Source organism: Meleagris gallopavo, chromosome 11, assembly GCF_000146605.3.
Source record: "Meleagris gallopavo isolate NT-WF06-2002-E0010 breed Aviagen turkey brand Nicholas breeding stock chromosome 11, Turkey_5.1, whole genome shotgun sequence".
Lineage (NCBI taxonomy): Eukaryota > Metazoa > Chordata > Aves > Galliformes > Phasianidae > Meleagris > Meleagris gallopavo.
The window spans coordinates 3,566,580-3,583,069 of NC_015021.2; the positions used below are offsets into that span (position 1 = coordinate 3,566,580).

At 35.8% G+C, this 16,490-nt stretch overlaps 1 protein-coding gene across 3 annotated transcripts in view; it reads left to right on the forward strand.

The window, feature by feature from the left end:
* The window catches only part of U2SURP (U2 snRNP associated SURP domain containing), a 35,217-nt gene extending 18,727 nt beyond the window's left edge, over positions 1-16,490 (forward strand). For 2 of the 3 annotated variants that reach the window (XM_010716390.3, XM_019618933.2), the window contains 9 exons: positions 681-803; positions 2,454-2,610; positions 2,963-3,058; positions 3,620-3,686; positions 4,853-5,015; positions 11,595-11,705; positions 14,050-14,168; positions 14,832-15,008; positions 16,278-16,416. In XM_010716390.3, coding sequence (XP_010714692.1) covers positions 681-803; positions 2,454-2,610; positions 2,963-3,058; positions 3,620-3,686; positions 4,853-5,015; positions 11,595-11,705; positions 14,050-14,168; positions 14,832-15,008; positions 16,278-16,416 — 1,152 coding nt within the window. Of the gene's footprint in view, positions 1-680; positions 804-2,453; positions 2,611-2,962; positions 3,059-3,619; positions 3,687-4,852; positions 5,016-11,594; positions 11,706-14,049; positions 14,169-14,831; positions 15,009-16,277 lie in introns of all 3 variants that reach the window. The other variant, XM_010716389.3, reaches the window with a different exon arrangement.

The window sequence follows — 16,490 nt, forward strand, 5'->3', positions numbered from 1 at the left end:
ATATCTGGTACTTAGGGAGTGCCAGCAAGGTTTCTTAGATACTTTAGGACCACCCATATTTCGCTTCCAAAAATAAATTTGTGCTACTTTGTGTTGAAAAAAACTTCTGGACTTAGAAGCATAAGTTAGTTTTTAAATATTTTAGATAATAATCCTATTTTTTTTTGAGGTGTGATAAGCAATCTGACCACATGTAATTAAGAATAATTTTTTCAGGTAGTGTTCAGCTTCTCCATTCCATATGCTTAGCCCTGCTCTTTCTTCTATTCCTTCTACTGTTGTAGTGATGCAGTTTTTTTTGTTTTTTTTTGTTTGTTTTTTTAAATTTGAAGCTTAAATATGAAGTTTACAGTGTAGCTGGTTTTTCTGTGTTACGGTTTAAATCTTTGTTCTTCTACCTTCATTCCCAGTAGCTCTAGATTGATAATCAGTTTTAGTTACCTGCAATTTTAAAACCATTGTATACTTCCCATTCAAGTGAGATTTAGAGGAAAGAAAAAAATCCTAATGTATTTATATATTTCTTTGTTTCTTGCCTTGCCAGTATAGTATCGCTGTTGTATGTTCCAGTAGGGAACTTGTTTGGACTATCTCTATAATGGTAGCTTTCTGTGGTGTATTTTCAGTCACTTACAATTTCTTAATACAAACATTAGCTCTTTTTTTCCTATTGCTTCTAGCAACGGGTAATGACGTGCTTCCGAGCATGGGAAGACTGGGCAATCTATCCAGAACCGTTTTTGATCAAACTACAGAACATTTTCTTGGGGCTTGTAAATATCATGGAAGACAAAGAAACAGAGGTAAGTGTCCTTAGTAGTGATGCAAGCAGATGATGGGAGAATGTGTAAGTATAGAATAAAACTGACAAGGGATATTTTGATATCTTTATTAGGGTAAACAAAGCTGTTATTTGTAAAAGTACTTTATGGATTTTGATTAATCTTTGTGGTATGAACATGCTTATGTAGCACTACAACCTTTTTTTTTAATGTCAAATGCTTTGTCTTAGAGACAGGTGTAACATATACTCAGATGCAAATATTGTTTAATCTGTTAATGTGTTTACAGCTTGTAGATAATGTACTGCACCAGATTGTTTTCTGCAACCGTTTCAGAACAAGACTAGTGCAGAATGATATACATTTGCTATGTGTTGGCAATACTCTGCAGTGTCTGTGAATTCAGAGTTTGATTTTAACGGTTAGTTTTAGTTTTTGAGAATTCTGAATAATGTAGTGTAGGGGAACTGTTAGATTGTGGCTTGAACTGATGATTGAGCACCTGGTGAAGAGGTGAGGCCGGTCCAGGAAACATGGGCAAATTGTTTGCCTCTGTGCTCCCTACATGACCAGAAAGGGTGAAGCCAGGGTGGAGCCACCCTGGACTCATGTAAGGGCCAGCCACTGAAGCCTTGAGCCTAGGCTGCTTTCTGAGAAGGAGTGCTGCATAACCAGAGAGCCCCTTCTCTAGATGGGTGAGTTTCGTTCTTCCTTCTGTGTATAACTCTTGGCCTACTTGTGAATACTTTGCCTGGTATTGCCAAGAATCTGTCAGAAACACACTTGCTTCTTTGAAAGCGAAACGCTTGGGAACTACTTAAATAACTACTTAAATGAGCCATCGGTTTTCTTTCTGCATGAGTTTCATGGTTAGTTTAAAAAAGCCATTTCATTGTTCTTAATTTGGAAGGAAAGACTTGTGATAGATGATTTGCACAGGTGGTATTCTGCATTGGTCTTTGTGTTGTGTTAGAGCAAAAAGTTGCCAACTTTTTAGTTATGTTACAGCATGTATCAATTTTGTTTTTATTTCCCTGCCCCTGGATAGTGGTTATTTAAACAGGCTCTGAAGTGAATTCTATTGACTGCCTAAGATAGTGATGTGTTAGCTGTTCTTCAGTATTTTGAAGCTCAATACTTAAAAATTGTAGAGTAGCATTAGCACTGAATGAATGTGTACTTACTTGTTTAAAGTTTTGTTTCCGCTATCTTGATTCTCTTTAAATAATATTTACTTATTCTTGCTAAATAGTTAGTTTCTGACAGTGGTTCAAATGATTGGTTCTTAGGGGATCTTTCATATGTAATAAGTGTAGTCTGTCTGACTAATTGGCATATTTTGAGTTAACCCTCAGTTTAATGTTTTTATTTGGATCAGAAGATTCTTTAGAATGATATTATAAGGTTTCCATTATGTTGTGGACAAATTCCAGGTTCTTGCTTATCATTTTGTATAGGATGACATTGTCATACTTTTACTTTGCAATAAGCAAATGTAGTTGGTAGCAGAAAATTATGTTAAGTTTGAGGGGTTTTTGGGGGTGTTCCAAGTCTTTTAAAGCTATTATCTTTAAAAAAAAAGTAATTGGAGAAATAAAGAAAAACAAGTTAGATTTATTCTTTGATTTATTCAATCTTCATCTAGATTTATTTGATATTATCTTCTTTCAGGAAGTACCAGATGATCTTGATGGTGCTCCCATTGAGGAAGAGCTTGATGGTGCTCCATTAGAAGACGTGGATGGAATTCCTATTGATGCTGCTCCTATTGATGATCTGGATGGAGTTCCTATTAAGTCATTGGATGATGATCTTGATGGAGTACCTTGTATGAAATATTTCAACTTGCAATTTAAACCTTCAGTTTTTTATTATAGATGTTGATAATCTTTGTGGCCACCTCTAGACCCCTCCAATAACCTGGACTCATGTAGTTTAGTAACTGCTTAATTTCAATTAATCATAGGAGGAATTAGTTTAAAAAATTATTTTAGATTGTAATATTTTGAGATACTTGATACATAGATGCATCTCACCTTCCAAATACTTATTTCTTTTCTTTGCAATTGATAAAGTGATATAATAAACTTCAGTATTAGCATCTGACTGTTCAGTACGAATTTTAAGTTAGAATTTTCATAGAGCTTCGGAAATGATTTTTCTGGGTCTTTCTCCAACAGTGGATACGGCTGAAGACTCAAAAAAGAATGAGCCTATATTTAAAGTTGCTCCTTCAAAGTGGGAAGCAGTGGATGAATCAGAATTGGAAGCTCAAGGTTAGTTTTCAAAGTACCTGTTAGAAGGCTGTTTTCCTAAGTAAGCTGGCAGTTTAAATTCACTTACTGATTTAATGATTATTTTCAGCTGCTCTGTTTGAAAATACTAACATGATTTCTGTAATAATGCAGCAGTTTTCAGTTGTGATTTTTTTTCTTGGTTGTCTTCTGTGAAGGAGTTGGTTTATTTTGTTTTTATTTATATACTTTGGTAGCCTGCCAGCCTTAAAAACTAACTTCTGATTCATTAAGAGTAAGTATTAGAAAAGTATTTTGGCAGTCTTTTTCCAAATATGTTTGTGACACTTAAGATTTTATAAGCTAACTTCATTGCTTCTGAAAGGTTTACTGACACAATAGGTGACATACGTGGATATCTGTAAGCAATATATATTCTGATAAGTTGTAATTTGTAATATTTGTGAATTAAGAAGTCTGTATTAAGTGTTAGATGCTGTAAGGTTTTACCATAATGTGATTTTTATCATACCTACCAATAGGAATTTTCAGATAAAGTGATAATTTTTTCTGTTGTTGAAATTATCTTACTGTGTTTTCTAGCTGTTACCACTTCTAAATGGGAGCTTTTTGATCAACATGAAGAATCTGAGGAGGAAGAAATACCAAAGTAATTATTTGGATCTTTTTCTTATAATCTTTGTCTAGCATTTCCCTTTATTAAGTATTTTTACTGAAACTTCGGTGTGACCGAAGTTATAGAAACATTTTAAACACGTATCTGCATTGGCATTTTAACTTGTTAACATGTTACTTTTCAAGTTGCTTTTGCTTAAAAAGCAAAATATTAAAAATTGAGGGCACTTGAATACATTTTCATCAGTATGAAAAATGATTTATTTTCTACCTTTTGAGATTGAATGTCTTGATAATCTGTTTATGTTAGATGTTTATTACAAGAGCAGAACAAAAGAAATGTTCAAAGTAGGAATATAAGAAAATAGAAAGTCAGAATTTTATTGCAACATGCTTTTGGCCCCTGTAGACATGTAAAAATACAATTTTTGGTAGAGTTGTTAACCGTTATCTTTAAAATGATAATGATTTGTTAGCTTATTTGATGTCAAATAACTATAAATAGTTAGAACTGAGGTAGTATTTACAGTTTGGTAATCTTGAATGTCAGATTTATTTGAAGGGGTCTAAAACTCTGCCTTCTCTCTGTACACAAAAGAATGAATAATATTCTGATGTGTATGTTTAGATGCTAGTAGACTTCCTAACATCTCTTGTTTTTCAGCAGTCTTCTCCTTTATTCTTCAGGCAAATAGAGAGCATCTGTTAGTAGTGCTTTAAACACTTTAGTGCCTTATGTGTTGTGCTGAAGCACTCTAGCGGCCAATCTGGGAATATCGTTTTCAATATTTGCCATGATTGAGGCTTGCTTTCAAAAATAAAGGTGTAGGTAGTTTTGTTCTTTAATAGCACTAATTATGTCTGAAAAACATGATTACAGTACTTACAGATTCGATTGAAATAAAAATTTGTCTTGTAACTGAGTTCTATCTGGGTTTGCTGACTGTAAATTTCAAGAATTCTTGTTTTGTTGATATGAAAAATATAAATTATCTGAGGAATAAAAGCTAGTGATATAATTAAATGAAAATATAAAGGTATCTGCCTCACAGACTGAGACATTCTTGTAACCGCAGTTTGTTACATTTAGCAGATTTCTAAACTAGTAACTAAATGCAAACTAAATAGTAGATAGGGTACATTTTATGACAGATTGTCTTTGGTATGTATAAACCAGTTAATTCTTTGTTTTCTGTAAAGTCAAGAAGAGGAAAGTGAAGATGAGGAAGACACTCAGAGTTCAAAGTCAGAAGAGCAACACATGTATTCTAATCCTATTAAAGAAGAGATGCCTGAGTCCAAGTCATCAGTCAAATATTCAGAAATGAGTGAAGAGAAGCGTGCCAAACTCCGGGAGATTGAGGTCAGTGTGTGGTACTTTGTGCCAACCTTCTGTATCTTTTCAGTTCCCCCTGTCCTGTTGGAAATTATTTTGAAATGTTATTTAAATATGTTGAAATATCATGGTTCTGATATACAGGTTTTTTAGTCTGGTGTATTTTTTATAACGGTTGGTTTAGTATTGCCTTGTTTTTATGTTGACTTAAGATAACAAAGGAAAAAATTAGTGGTTAAGTCTCATACATTGCCATGCAAATCAGGTTTAAAATTACATGCTAATTTCCAGCCTTTATTTGGTATTGAAACCTGTAATGCATTGATACTGCTGGTTTTTGTACCTTCTATTCAGTGATTTAAAATGTACTAACAGGCTGCTAAGATGCTGTTGCTGTTACAGTATCTCCAAGTGACAGATTATAATTCTGAAGGTGGCATTGAACTGCCTACCTGCTTGTGCTACAGTGTACTGCTTAGCAAATGAGACATTAGCAAACTCCCATTATATTCTTTAAGGGTTTGCAAGCATTAATGTTATAAAATATCACACCCTTTGTTTATCACAAACATGCTTCCATTTAAAAACTCATTTTATCAAAATTAATGGATGGTAACTAAGAACTTATGTGCCTCTTGCTTACCACAGCAATGTGAAAGCTCGGAGCATGTAGGCATTTGAAGTAAGTTGTGAATTATTTGAGAAAAGGCAAATGGAAGTTAAACCTCTCTTAACTCAAGGTGGCAGTAGTTTTGTAGGAAATCCATGTTAGGCAAATCAGAGTACAAGCAAAACAAGTTTTCATTTTACTGTAATTATTCTAGCAGGTATGGGAAGAGCTCATTCCAAGTGAGGGTATCTTCTTGTAAATGTTATCCTTTATGAACATATATAAATATTTTTACTGTAGCAATTGTTGAGGTAGATAATGAAGTGATTTACTTCAACAGTTAGCAATTTTATACTAAAGTGTTCATAAGTGCATCCTCTGCCTGTAACAGATTAGGCAGTAAACGTTTGAGTTGTTTGAATTTCTCGCCTTCTGTATTACCACAAATCACCAGAAAAGGGATGTAATTTTTTTCATTTTTGAAACACTTCAGGCACTATGCTGATGTACTTAAATTCTCAAATTTCTATGTAAATTTATCATTGATGTGTACTTCCTCTGTTACTTTAACTTGTTCCTGCTGAAGGCTTTCTGGTATGTACTCAATTCCTGCCAAACATCCATTACTGAATTCAAGGACAAGAATTATATTAAAAAAAAAATAAAGTGCCCCAAACAAACCACAGTTGCTGAGTTGAACAGTTATGCCATCTAATATACTGTTAAAAATGTCATCTAATATCTCTGGTGAAGTCTAATTCTCTAGAAGTTTACATGATAATTACTGTGGAAGCAGAAACTATTTTTTTTGCATATTTTTGAAATTTTTGCTATACAAATAACAATTTCTCTTGGCACAGTTATTTACATTTGTTGGCTGGAGGGGGAGGTAGGGAGGTAGAGTAACGAAGAAGCTTAAGGAACTGTGGCCCTGTCAGCACAGGCTCAGCACAGGCTGAGATTTCAGGTTATTAACCCTTTGCCTGCATCTATCCTTGTAAAAATAGGCTTCAAGAATTGTTTCAAGTTAAGCCTGCATCCTCTCATTGTTTAGATGTGTACCAGACATTTCTGGCAGACTTAGCCAGTGCAAATCTCCTTAGTTTCAGAAGCTGAAATCACTTGGATGCCAGTTTTCAAGCCTTCAGAACAGCAACTGTTTATGTAGTGGCTTTTTTTTTTTTTGATACTGTAGATAGTGACTCTCTGTGGTAACTTGTGATCTTAACCTCTCAGTACAGGAGTGCACGTTTTGGAAGGTGTAGAAACTTATTTGTGAACAAAATGACAAGGTGATTAATTCCTTTGAAGTTTACAGATCAGGTCTATGCTGAAGAAGCACAGTGCAGTCTTCATCTGCAGCAAGAAGCAGGTTTTTCATAAATCCAGCCATATCAGTCCTTATCAGGTCAGAACTGGAGAAGGTTCTTAAAGTACTAAGTTCTCTACTATGAGTGGTGGCTGCCCAGAGAGGTTGTGGATGCCCCATCCCTAGAGGTGTTCAAGGCCAGACTGGATGGGGCCCTGGGCAGCCTGGAATAGTGTTAAGTGGGGGGGTTGGTGACCCTGCATGAGGCAGGGCGGTTGGAGATTCGTGATCCTTGAGGTCTTTTCCAACCCAGGCCATTCTGTGATTCTGTGAAGGTTGTCCTCTTCAGTAGCCACTGAGACCTCAAAACAATGTCTGATTTCTTAAGCAGAGGTAGAAGACGAATGGCTTTCAGTCTTCCTGTTCAGACTTTCCACTACAGGAGATGTGGGTGGGATTCTGTCACAGATTTGTGCTCTGTCAGTAACCCCCTGCCCAGTGCATACAGAGATACTTTTTTTTTTTTAACCAACAAAAGTTGTCATATTGTTGTACAACTTATTTTTCTAATAAGAGGCAAAGAAGTTTTTCTTGTGTGTCATAAAGGAAAAGAGTAATTGTCTTTACTTTCTTGAACATATGAGATTAAAGTTCTTTTAGTTGGAATTTGGTCTCCAGTGGAGAAGGCAGAAGGCAAGAGATAAGAATAGATTAAACATAATCCACAAGAGAAGATTGCATCTGAGGCCTATTCTGGATTTAAAGACTCTCTTTCTTTGTTAAGAAACTGAATTTCCATATGGTATCCATTATTTCTTTCAGTGGATTATGGTACTTAATGTGCAGAATATTCATTTTCTGTATATTTGTTGATCAAGTCATAGGAACTATTTGAGGCTTGTTATCATCTCTATAACAATATAACTTCTTAATCTCTGCAGTCTGAGAAGATTTGTGTATGTAGCTCGTTTGAGGCCCCTGCAAAATGTCAGAGATAACATAATAAACATATGAACTCTTCCCAGCTTAATAATAACAGATGAGATAAATTGGCCTTTGACCAGAAGTTTTGCTATTTATAGCAGTTTTTCCTTAAATAATGATGACTATCATAATGCTGCAGAGATTCTGGTCTATTTGAAATCTTTGAATCTACTTCTTTTTTTACAGAACAAAAAAGGGAAGAATTGCTTAGCTCCAAGGCATGTGGCATCCTGTGCATGAGACTGAGTACATCAGGGGTCTGTTAGGGTTGAAAAGGTATTTCAGATCTACACATCAGTACAGCTGTCATCTGTTGTTAATGATAGGATAGCTTCAGAAATCATAGTAGCCACAGCTTGTTGAAAAATACAGGCTTCCAAAGCAATATTTTGCTCTGCATCTTGTGAAGGCTAGGACTTCTTGTAGCAAAAGTGAGTCTCTTTTAAAGAAGAGCAAGACAGTTTATGCTGCTCAGAAGTCTGCCCTGTAAGTAACACCTCTAGACTTCAATGCAATTATACATCAAGAAGGAGGTTCTGTCTTTAATCAATTATCTGGTGATTAACTTATTGTTAATTGAAGTGACATATACTAGTATTAAGTTCTTTGAACCTAAGCATTTAAGTTTTGAGGCTTGTTGTGTGTGCAATAGCATCTTATTGAAAAGCATTTTTCCCTGGAAATCATTGTATATGAATTCAATATCAGCAAAAGATTAGACAGCCGAGAACAGTTTGGGAAATGTATTTAAGCGAGGGAGGCACACCTGTTTGTCAAAATAAAAAAAAAAGCTATAGGCTGGTATCAGCCTGCATTTTGCATGAATGGTGGTAGTAAGATGTTACCCTTCCTGTGACTTGATTATTAGTTATCCAGTGATTAAAAGCATAGTTTATAGGAAAAGCAGAATATTTTTAAAATGAGTCTTTCGTGCAATTTGAGGAGGGGGGAAAAAAAATCAAAGTTAGAACTGATAGGAAAAAAAAAAAGACATGTTGTGGAGCTGTTTCTCTTGAACTTGCATGATATACTGTCTTAGGTTTAGTGAGAAATGTGATCCCTACATTGGAAGATACAGTAGAGATAACTCACAAGAGCTCCAGTGGTACCTGGCACTTTGTGTTCTGCTTTGCACTCTGTTAAGAGCTGTACTGCTTATGAAAGCCTCCAAACAGTGTTGTGGGGGAGCTTTTGTGGGTAAAACACAAGCAAGTAGGTAGTATACCTAAGGAAAAATTTTCTTTTTCCATGTTACTGTGTGTATTACTGACTATAGAGATGGCCTAGATAAAGTTGGCATCTCTGCTCCTGAAATTAAAGGAGTTAAGTTTTACTTCTGTTGCCCAAAAGTAGCTAAATAAATAATTAAAAAAAACAAAACACAAAAACATTTCAGTGGTAACATGTTAGTTAGGTCTTTCTGAATGCAGGTTAATGCAAGTGGAATGTTTACAGCAATCTCGATTAGATACTTAAGCAGATTTAAGCCTGAGTTTTAAGGATCTCTCTCCTGGAGGGATATCTGCAATTCTATGAGAGGAATGTAAGTACCACACACACTGCATGAAGAGATCAGAAAGAAGAGTATTTGGTATGCGAAATACCAGCCAGAATGCCAGGAGTGGTGAAGGCCACGAGCAAGCAGCACAAGCTGCTGTGCAGCTGCTCACTTCCCCTGAAAGGGAGAAGCCTATGCCTGCCTGCTCCCTGGTTGATCTTTCTGTGAGCCCACACAACTTAATAATGCTGGCAAAAAAATGGGCTTGTGAGGTAGGATTCTGCTGGATTAATGAATTTAGATGGTTCATGAAAGGTTTGGCCGACCACTACAGCTGTTGTAAGGAAAGGATGGAGAAGGAATCCTTTGGCTGGAGCACAGGAGTGGAGAGAGCAGGATGGAAAGAATAACCTTCCTGTGGAATGGTCCTGGGAGCCATTGTTATCACCTCAGTGTTTTGTAACACGTAGTTTCTTGTTTGCCAGGCGTTGTAGCAGGCCTGACTGACTTGATTATTTTAGGAAGATGCTGTGGTTAGAGGAAGTTTCTGTGGATTCGTAGGGAGATAGGGCGATGTAGAAGAGAGCACTGTTGATGACCCTTAAAATCTTGAGACAGTTGTGATCTTTTGCAGAACAAAGTGAGAATTTGACGAACTTTTGGGTCGGTGATTATTTTATAGGTTGTTCTCCTTTTTTCCCCTCTTTCTCTAGTTACTTGCTAAGATCTATTTCTTTTTCTTCTTTTTGTGTTGCTTTTTCACCTACATTCTTAGGGAAAACATTCAAATAGTTCCTCTTGGCACTTCAGATGTCTTGCTGGCAGTTAGTTCTGTGACTTGCATTTAAGACAAATTTCCTGGAAGTTCATTATTTTTGTGCCCAAGTTACTTAACGACCTGTATGGTGGCAGAGACTTCAGAGATGCATAGTTATCCTTGCTTTCTCTTTTATCTTCCTTATGGAGATCTTACAGGCTGTGCTTTGTCAGATGGGTAACGTGCCCAGCAGTCATCTTTCAGTTTCCTTTTGAGATGGTGATGCTTTCCTTGCAGGCTTGTTTGTGCAAGGTTGTAGTTCTCACTAATTATGATTAGAACAAATTTTAGCATGTTTCATTTGCATATGTTTACTGTGCTCTTGTTAGTAGCCTAGAATGCTGGGCTTTGTAAACCCTTGCGTGGTGCATTCTAATGCTATCCTCTGATGCATGAGGTAGAAGCCTTTTTAAATAGTTATTTTTTTTTTCTCAAAATGAAGCCACAAATGCTGGAAAAAATGTTCTCTTGTATATATTGCTGTGCAGGATCAGCAATAAAGCAGGAAATACTCAGAGTCAGCATAAACATTTGGAAGAGGGTTGAGAAGTACAACATGAGTTATTGCCCAGTTCCTCCCCACCTCAGATGACACCTCCTCTGTCTGAAACAATTGGAGGATTGTGATGGGCCATGTCAGCTGTGAAATCAAAGTTAGAATCAGGAATTAACAAATGATAAGGAATGTGAGTAAAGTTTTAGGGTGTGAATCAACTTGGAGAAAGGGTTAGTATATATAGACCAAAAAATCCCCCTAGAAAAATTCTGACACTTGGTTGACTTTGTGACTGAGGTGGGGATGTTACGGAAATAGATGTTGAGTTACACTTCACAGCACTGAGCTTTGATACTAAACTTGATAGCACGTGAAAGAGTATTATGTCAGTAAAACAATCTCTCTCCAAATCAGCCACTCAGTGCAAACAGCCCTAAAGAGGAGATTCATTTAATGTCCTGTGTCATTCATCTGATTTTAATTGAGCGTTAAATGGAGGAAAGGCGGTTTCTGAAGAAAAATTTTTAGTAGACAGATGTTGAAACAATATATTAAAGAATGCAGTAAATGGTCTCATTTTGAAAGAAAAGACAGATGATGTTCAAAGAAATACAAAGGTGTAATGTTCTAATGAAAAAACAGAATGAATGACAGAAAAAATTCCCTTTATTTTTAGTTCCTGATGTGTCTGTAAACAACTGCAGGTGTCTGCGGACAAGTGTGCGGTTTTGTTGCTTTGTTCTCATTAAATAAAGTTAGTATTTTGTGCACAAACTTGTATGGAAAGTATGAGCAACATGTTATGAATTACAGGAATTTCATTTTCAGTGACACGCATAGCTGGATGATGATAATAAGCCCTGTAACCTAATGGTCAGTATTATCTTCACAGCTTAAGGTGATGAAGTTTCAGGATGAGTTAGAATCTGGAAAACGACCCAAGAAACCAGGCCAGAGTTTTCAGGAACAGGTTGAACACTATAGAGACAAGCTGCTCCAGAGGGTAAGAACTGTTCTTTGTTTGGCTCTGATTCTGTGATGGGCGTTTATTGAATTCTATCAAATGTAAGGTGACAGTAAGTATAATGGCAAATGGTTCTTGTGGAAATTGTACTGTTGAACTGCATGCTGAAATCCAAGTGCTGTTCTGCACAGTAGATATTATCTCTTTTTTAAAATCAAAATAAATGTAGTATTTCACATTGTGTAGATAAGTATAGTTGGAATTTATTGTGACCTTGAAGAGGTTGCTTCTGAATCAGCTACATAATGTGAACTGTTAGGTGAGGGAAGGGGTAGGGTTTTTTTTGTTTGTTTGTTTTGTTTTTTTTGTAATTGACCAATTGTGCTAGAGGATTCTGAAGGAAGAGAAGGAACTGTACAAAGCAGGAAATGCACTTCTGATTCTCCACTGTCTAAGATTTTTCTGGATAATGTCAGCTAATGCTGTCACCCAAAAGTGAATATTTCTGTACCATTACTATTTTTAATAGTCTTGTCTGGACTATGAAGTCAGATCAGCTTTAAAAGCTAGCATTGTCTGTGTGAATAAAGAAAATAACCTGTTTGGATGGTGTGGTTAGTGAGAGAGTAAGTGGCGGTTGCTTCTGTAATGTTCTTTGTCTGACGGAGCACTGATGACATTAGAGATGGACGTGCAGTTTCTAGGAAGCTAAATACAAATGCTGCACTTCACAGCAAGTGTTTGTCATGTATTCTTTGGGTTATTTAGTGCTCAATGTCTGCCTAAGTCACTAAAGTAACTTTTTTGCAGTACCTTTAAAAAGACTTGTGGAAAACAAAGCTGATCCTGGAACAGATTTACATGTTTGGAAGTTGATGATAGCAATCAAGTTTTTAATTGTTATAAATAACTTTTTATTTCCATGCAGTTGCATCCTAAAACTTTTTGCTTTCTCAGTGTTTTCTATAGTTGAAGAAAGAAGTGATGTGGATGTACATCAAACATGGAATGTTTAGAGTTACAGTTGCCTAAAAGAACACCCCCCTCAATTTGTAATTATAATAATCATCATAACTTTATTAGATGCTTTTGTGTTGAATTAGGTTATTTAGTAATTATTTTACTTTACTGTTTTTGCCTTCAGTGGTGATATTTAGTTAAAAAGTACTTCATAATAGTTATAACAGAGATTCTTTAAATTATTAATTCCACTGTTAAGGGGGAATAGATTCCTCCTTTGCTTTTTTGCTTTAACTCTATTATAAAGTGAGTTTTTCTAGTAAAATAATAGTGATTTTGGTTGTATTTCCCACAGACTTGGTAGTTCTCCTGTCTAATTTGCTATAGAATGAGCTTTTGATTAGTGAAATTTCTAGTAGTATTTTATATTTTTTAACAGAATAGGAAATTAGGACTGTTTAAAGTACTGTTTATTCATATTTATTAAGGTAATTAGTTATGCTACCATATGTGCATTTCAGGAGCCCACTGATTTTAGTCAAAGGATAGCTTATAATGGTCAATATGATATGGACATTTAAAAATGTTAATAATAGTGTAAAGAAAACATGAGACCAGATGAAGTGTGGTTGTTCAGCAATTTCCTGCAGTTTTATTATCCAGCTTCCTCCCCTCTGCTTTTTTCCTTCCTTTCTCTGGAGCAAAAATGGTCTTCCATTCCATTCAGGTTATGCAGTGAATATCTGTCTGTTATCTGCCAAGGAAGGATTTTTTTTTGTTAGGCTGAGAGAAGTACACTTCTTTGCCTCTCTGGTCAGACTTGCTGACGTTCTAGCTTTATTTTTGTATAACTAATTTTCTAACATTCCGATAGATGCACGAGCTGTGCCTAGAGAGTAAGTTTTCTTTCAAAACAGTCCTACTCATCAATTATCAAATCAAATATTGACTGTAGTTTTTCTTACTGTGATTAAGAGTGGAAGCTACAGAAGAATTGAACTACTATTTTTTGTTGTTAGGTGTCTGGTAGTTGTCTCAGTTTTCTGTTTGGAATTGCGAAGCTCAATAAATATGCTGGAGTAGAAAGAGGTTCCTCGTATTAATTGCATGTTTATTTTGACTTAAAAAATGTATTATAGCTATATTTTTTTCCCCTGAAACTTGTAAAATTCGAGAGTGTTAATTTCTAATTAGTCAGATATAGTCCCTCACATTGGATGCCATCATCTTTTGTGTCTTTTGCAGTGCTTGTGTTACAGTAAATATTTCTGTCAGAAGCAATGGTAAAGCTGTGGAGCGTGGCTATGATGTGACTGAGTTTCTTCCCAGATTCAGTGCTTTTATGGTGTTAGGATTAGTTCTTTATTATCCCTACTTAATAGTTGCACTTCATCTGAAATAATGAATTCTTCTAATCATTCAGGAAAAAGAGAAGGAGTTGGAAAGAGAACGAGAGAGGGACAAGAAGGACAAAGAAAAATCGGATTCTAGGTCCAAAGATAAGAAGGAAAAGGAGGAATGTACACCAACAAGAAAAGAGAGGTACGACTTCCCTTGGAGTCATTTAGCTGGGAGGAGAATCCAGTCCTCACAGTTAGTATCTTTGCTTACAACAGCAACCCTGAAATTGTTGCATCACAAAACATCTTTTTTTTCACTCGGGATATGAAGTTTTCAAACAGGTTTTAAAGGAGTTGGTATTCTTCTCATCTCCCAAGTGACTTGCCCTTTTGAGTAGAACCCTCTTTCTGATTATTTAAGCCCTGAGGAAACACGATAACAAAATGACCAACTGAAAGCAATATGTATGTAACTCTGCTTTATATCAGTGAATTGGCTGCTTTCAGAAAACTGTAATGAATAAATTTGTGAATGTTTAATTATTATTTCTCTTGTGCAATTTCTTCAAAGTAGCAAGGCTAGAGTAATTGATTATATAATGTTCTAAGATTTGTATAACCAGATCTTCTGTAATATTAAGCATCGTGGTGAAGTGCCTTGCTTTTCAAGAATATGCAACAGAAGTTTTTATGCTGTATAAACAAAGATGAGTCTTAATTTTTTTCCAGCCAGTTACTTTAGAGTGTCTAATGTTATATGGGCAAAAGAAAGGGAATCAGTTTTCTTCATACGCATTTTTACTTCTGTGTGTGTGTGTGTGTGTGTGTGTGTGTAATACGTAACAAATGTGCTTTCTTTTCAAAGGAAAAGACGGCACAGTGCTTCCCCTAGCCCATCTCGCAGCAGTGGCAGTAGAAGAGCAAAATCCCCATCACCAAAATCGGAGCGCTCAGAGCGCTCTGAACGGTCCCACAAAGAGAGTTCACGTTCTCGGTCCTCACATAAAGACTCTCCAAGAGACGTCAGTAAAAAAGGCAAAAGGTAAACTGGCATTTGTTCTGTTTCAGTTTGTATGAAAGCTAGATACATAGCTCTTAGGATTTTTATCTAAGTGCACTGAAAACACGCAATTTTTTTTCTCCTAATGGAATAAATATACTGCTACTTACTGGTTAATGTCTTTGGGTGCTTTGTGTCTAAAATGTGTGTGTCCTTCAGCCTTGATATCTCAAGACTGTTCACTTGTGTGTTCTTGTTTACCTGCTTACTGATAAATGTTACCTAAAATCAACCTGCTCCTTCATCAGCTTTTCCTTTTCACAGTCTTGTGTAGCCCATCGAATTGTAGTTCTCACAGTGTGCATGCTGTGTTTCACTGATGATTCTGTACATGAAGCTCCTCTCTCACATTTTTTTTTCTATGAATAAAATTGTGATTAGATATGTGTTATGAGTAGTTATTTATAAGAGTACATATTGCCTGATTTCCAGACTGCTACAAATATTAGCCACTAGCTAATGTTAAGGCTATGGTGAGATCTTATTATTGGTGCTTTTGTTGCTGTAAGTATTTTGGTTGTTGTTTCTGTCTTAATTCAGCCACATTTTTTAGAGCTCTAGAGTATCATATTGCACAAACATGCTGAGGAGAAATTCCTGTGATGCTCTTGAGAAAAATCATAGAGCATTTTTACACTAATCAGATTCTTTTGTTGGAAGTAAGGAATTCAGTTAGAATTAGAAAGGTATTTGAGATTTATTTTTCATTAGAGTTAATATGATGGCAGTTCAATTTAGATTATGAGATTAATTTATGAGGTTATATGAAATGCATTACTGAGGTGTGGATTACACGATGGTGTCCATTCTACTTCTCTCGGGTTACAACACGAGCTGAACAGAAATCAGAAGGATTTCAGCGTAACACAGTTCAAGATAATCTTTACTTCTGAGATCATCCATGTGGATATCAACTGCTAGAAACACAAGAGCCAGGGTTATTAAGGCAGTTGTGGAAGGCTGTAAATTCCATATTTTGATTTAAGAAGGACACGATTTGATGTCATTTATTCGCCTGGTTTCTGAATAGTGAAAGCCAAAATACGTCTAAAACATTAAAATGCAGAAATTACCTTTTCCTTTAAAAACAAGATACGGTTCTGTTACTTCCCTTCAACATAGGAAAAAGACTGTACTTAGATTATCTCGAAACAGAAATGCCAAGTAACTGTAGAAAAAGTTGATGCTGCCAGTTAACATTTAACATAAAAACTTCATCTTGTAAGATTTTTATTTTTATTTTTTTTGCAGGTCACCATCTGGTTCCAGGACACCCAAAAGATCAAGAAGATCACGGTCGAGGTCCCCAAAAAAGTCAGGGAAAAAATCCAGGTCTCAGTCCCGTTCTCCTCACAGATCTCACAAGAAGTCAAAGAAAAGCAAACACTGACAATGTTGATATTTTTTATGATGCTGTCACTTACTGGAAATGCAGTTTTGTTTTTGTGCCTGAACAGTCTGTTT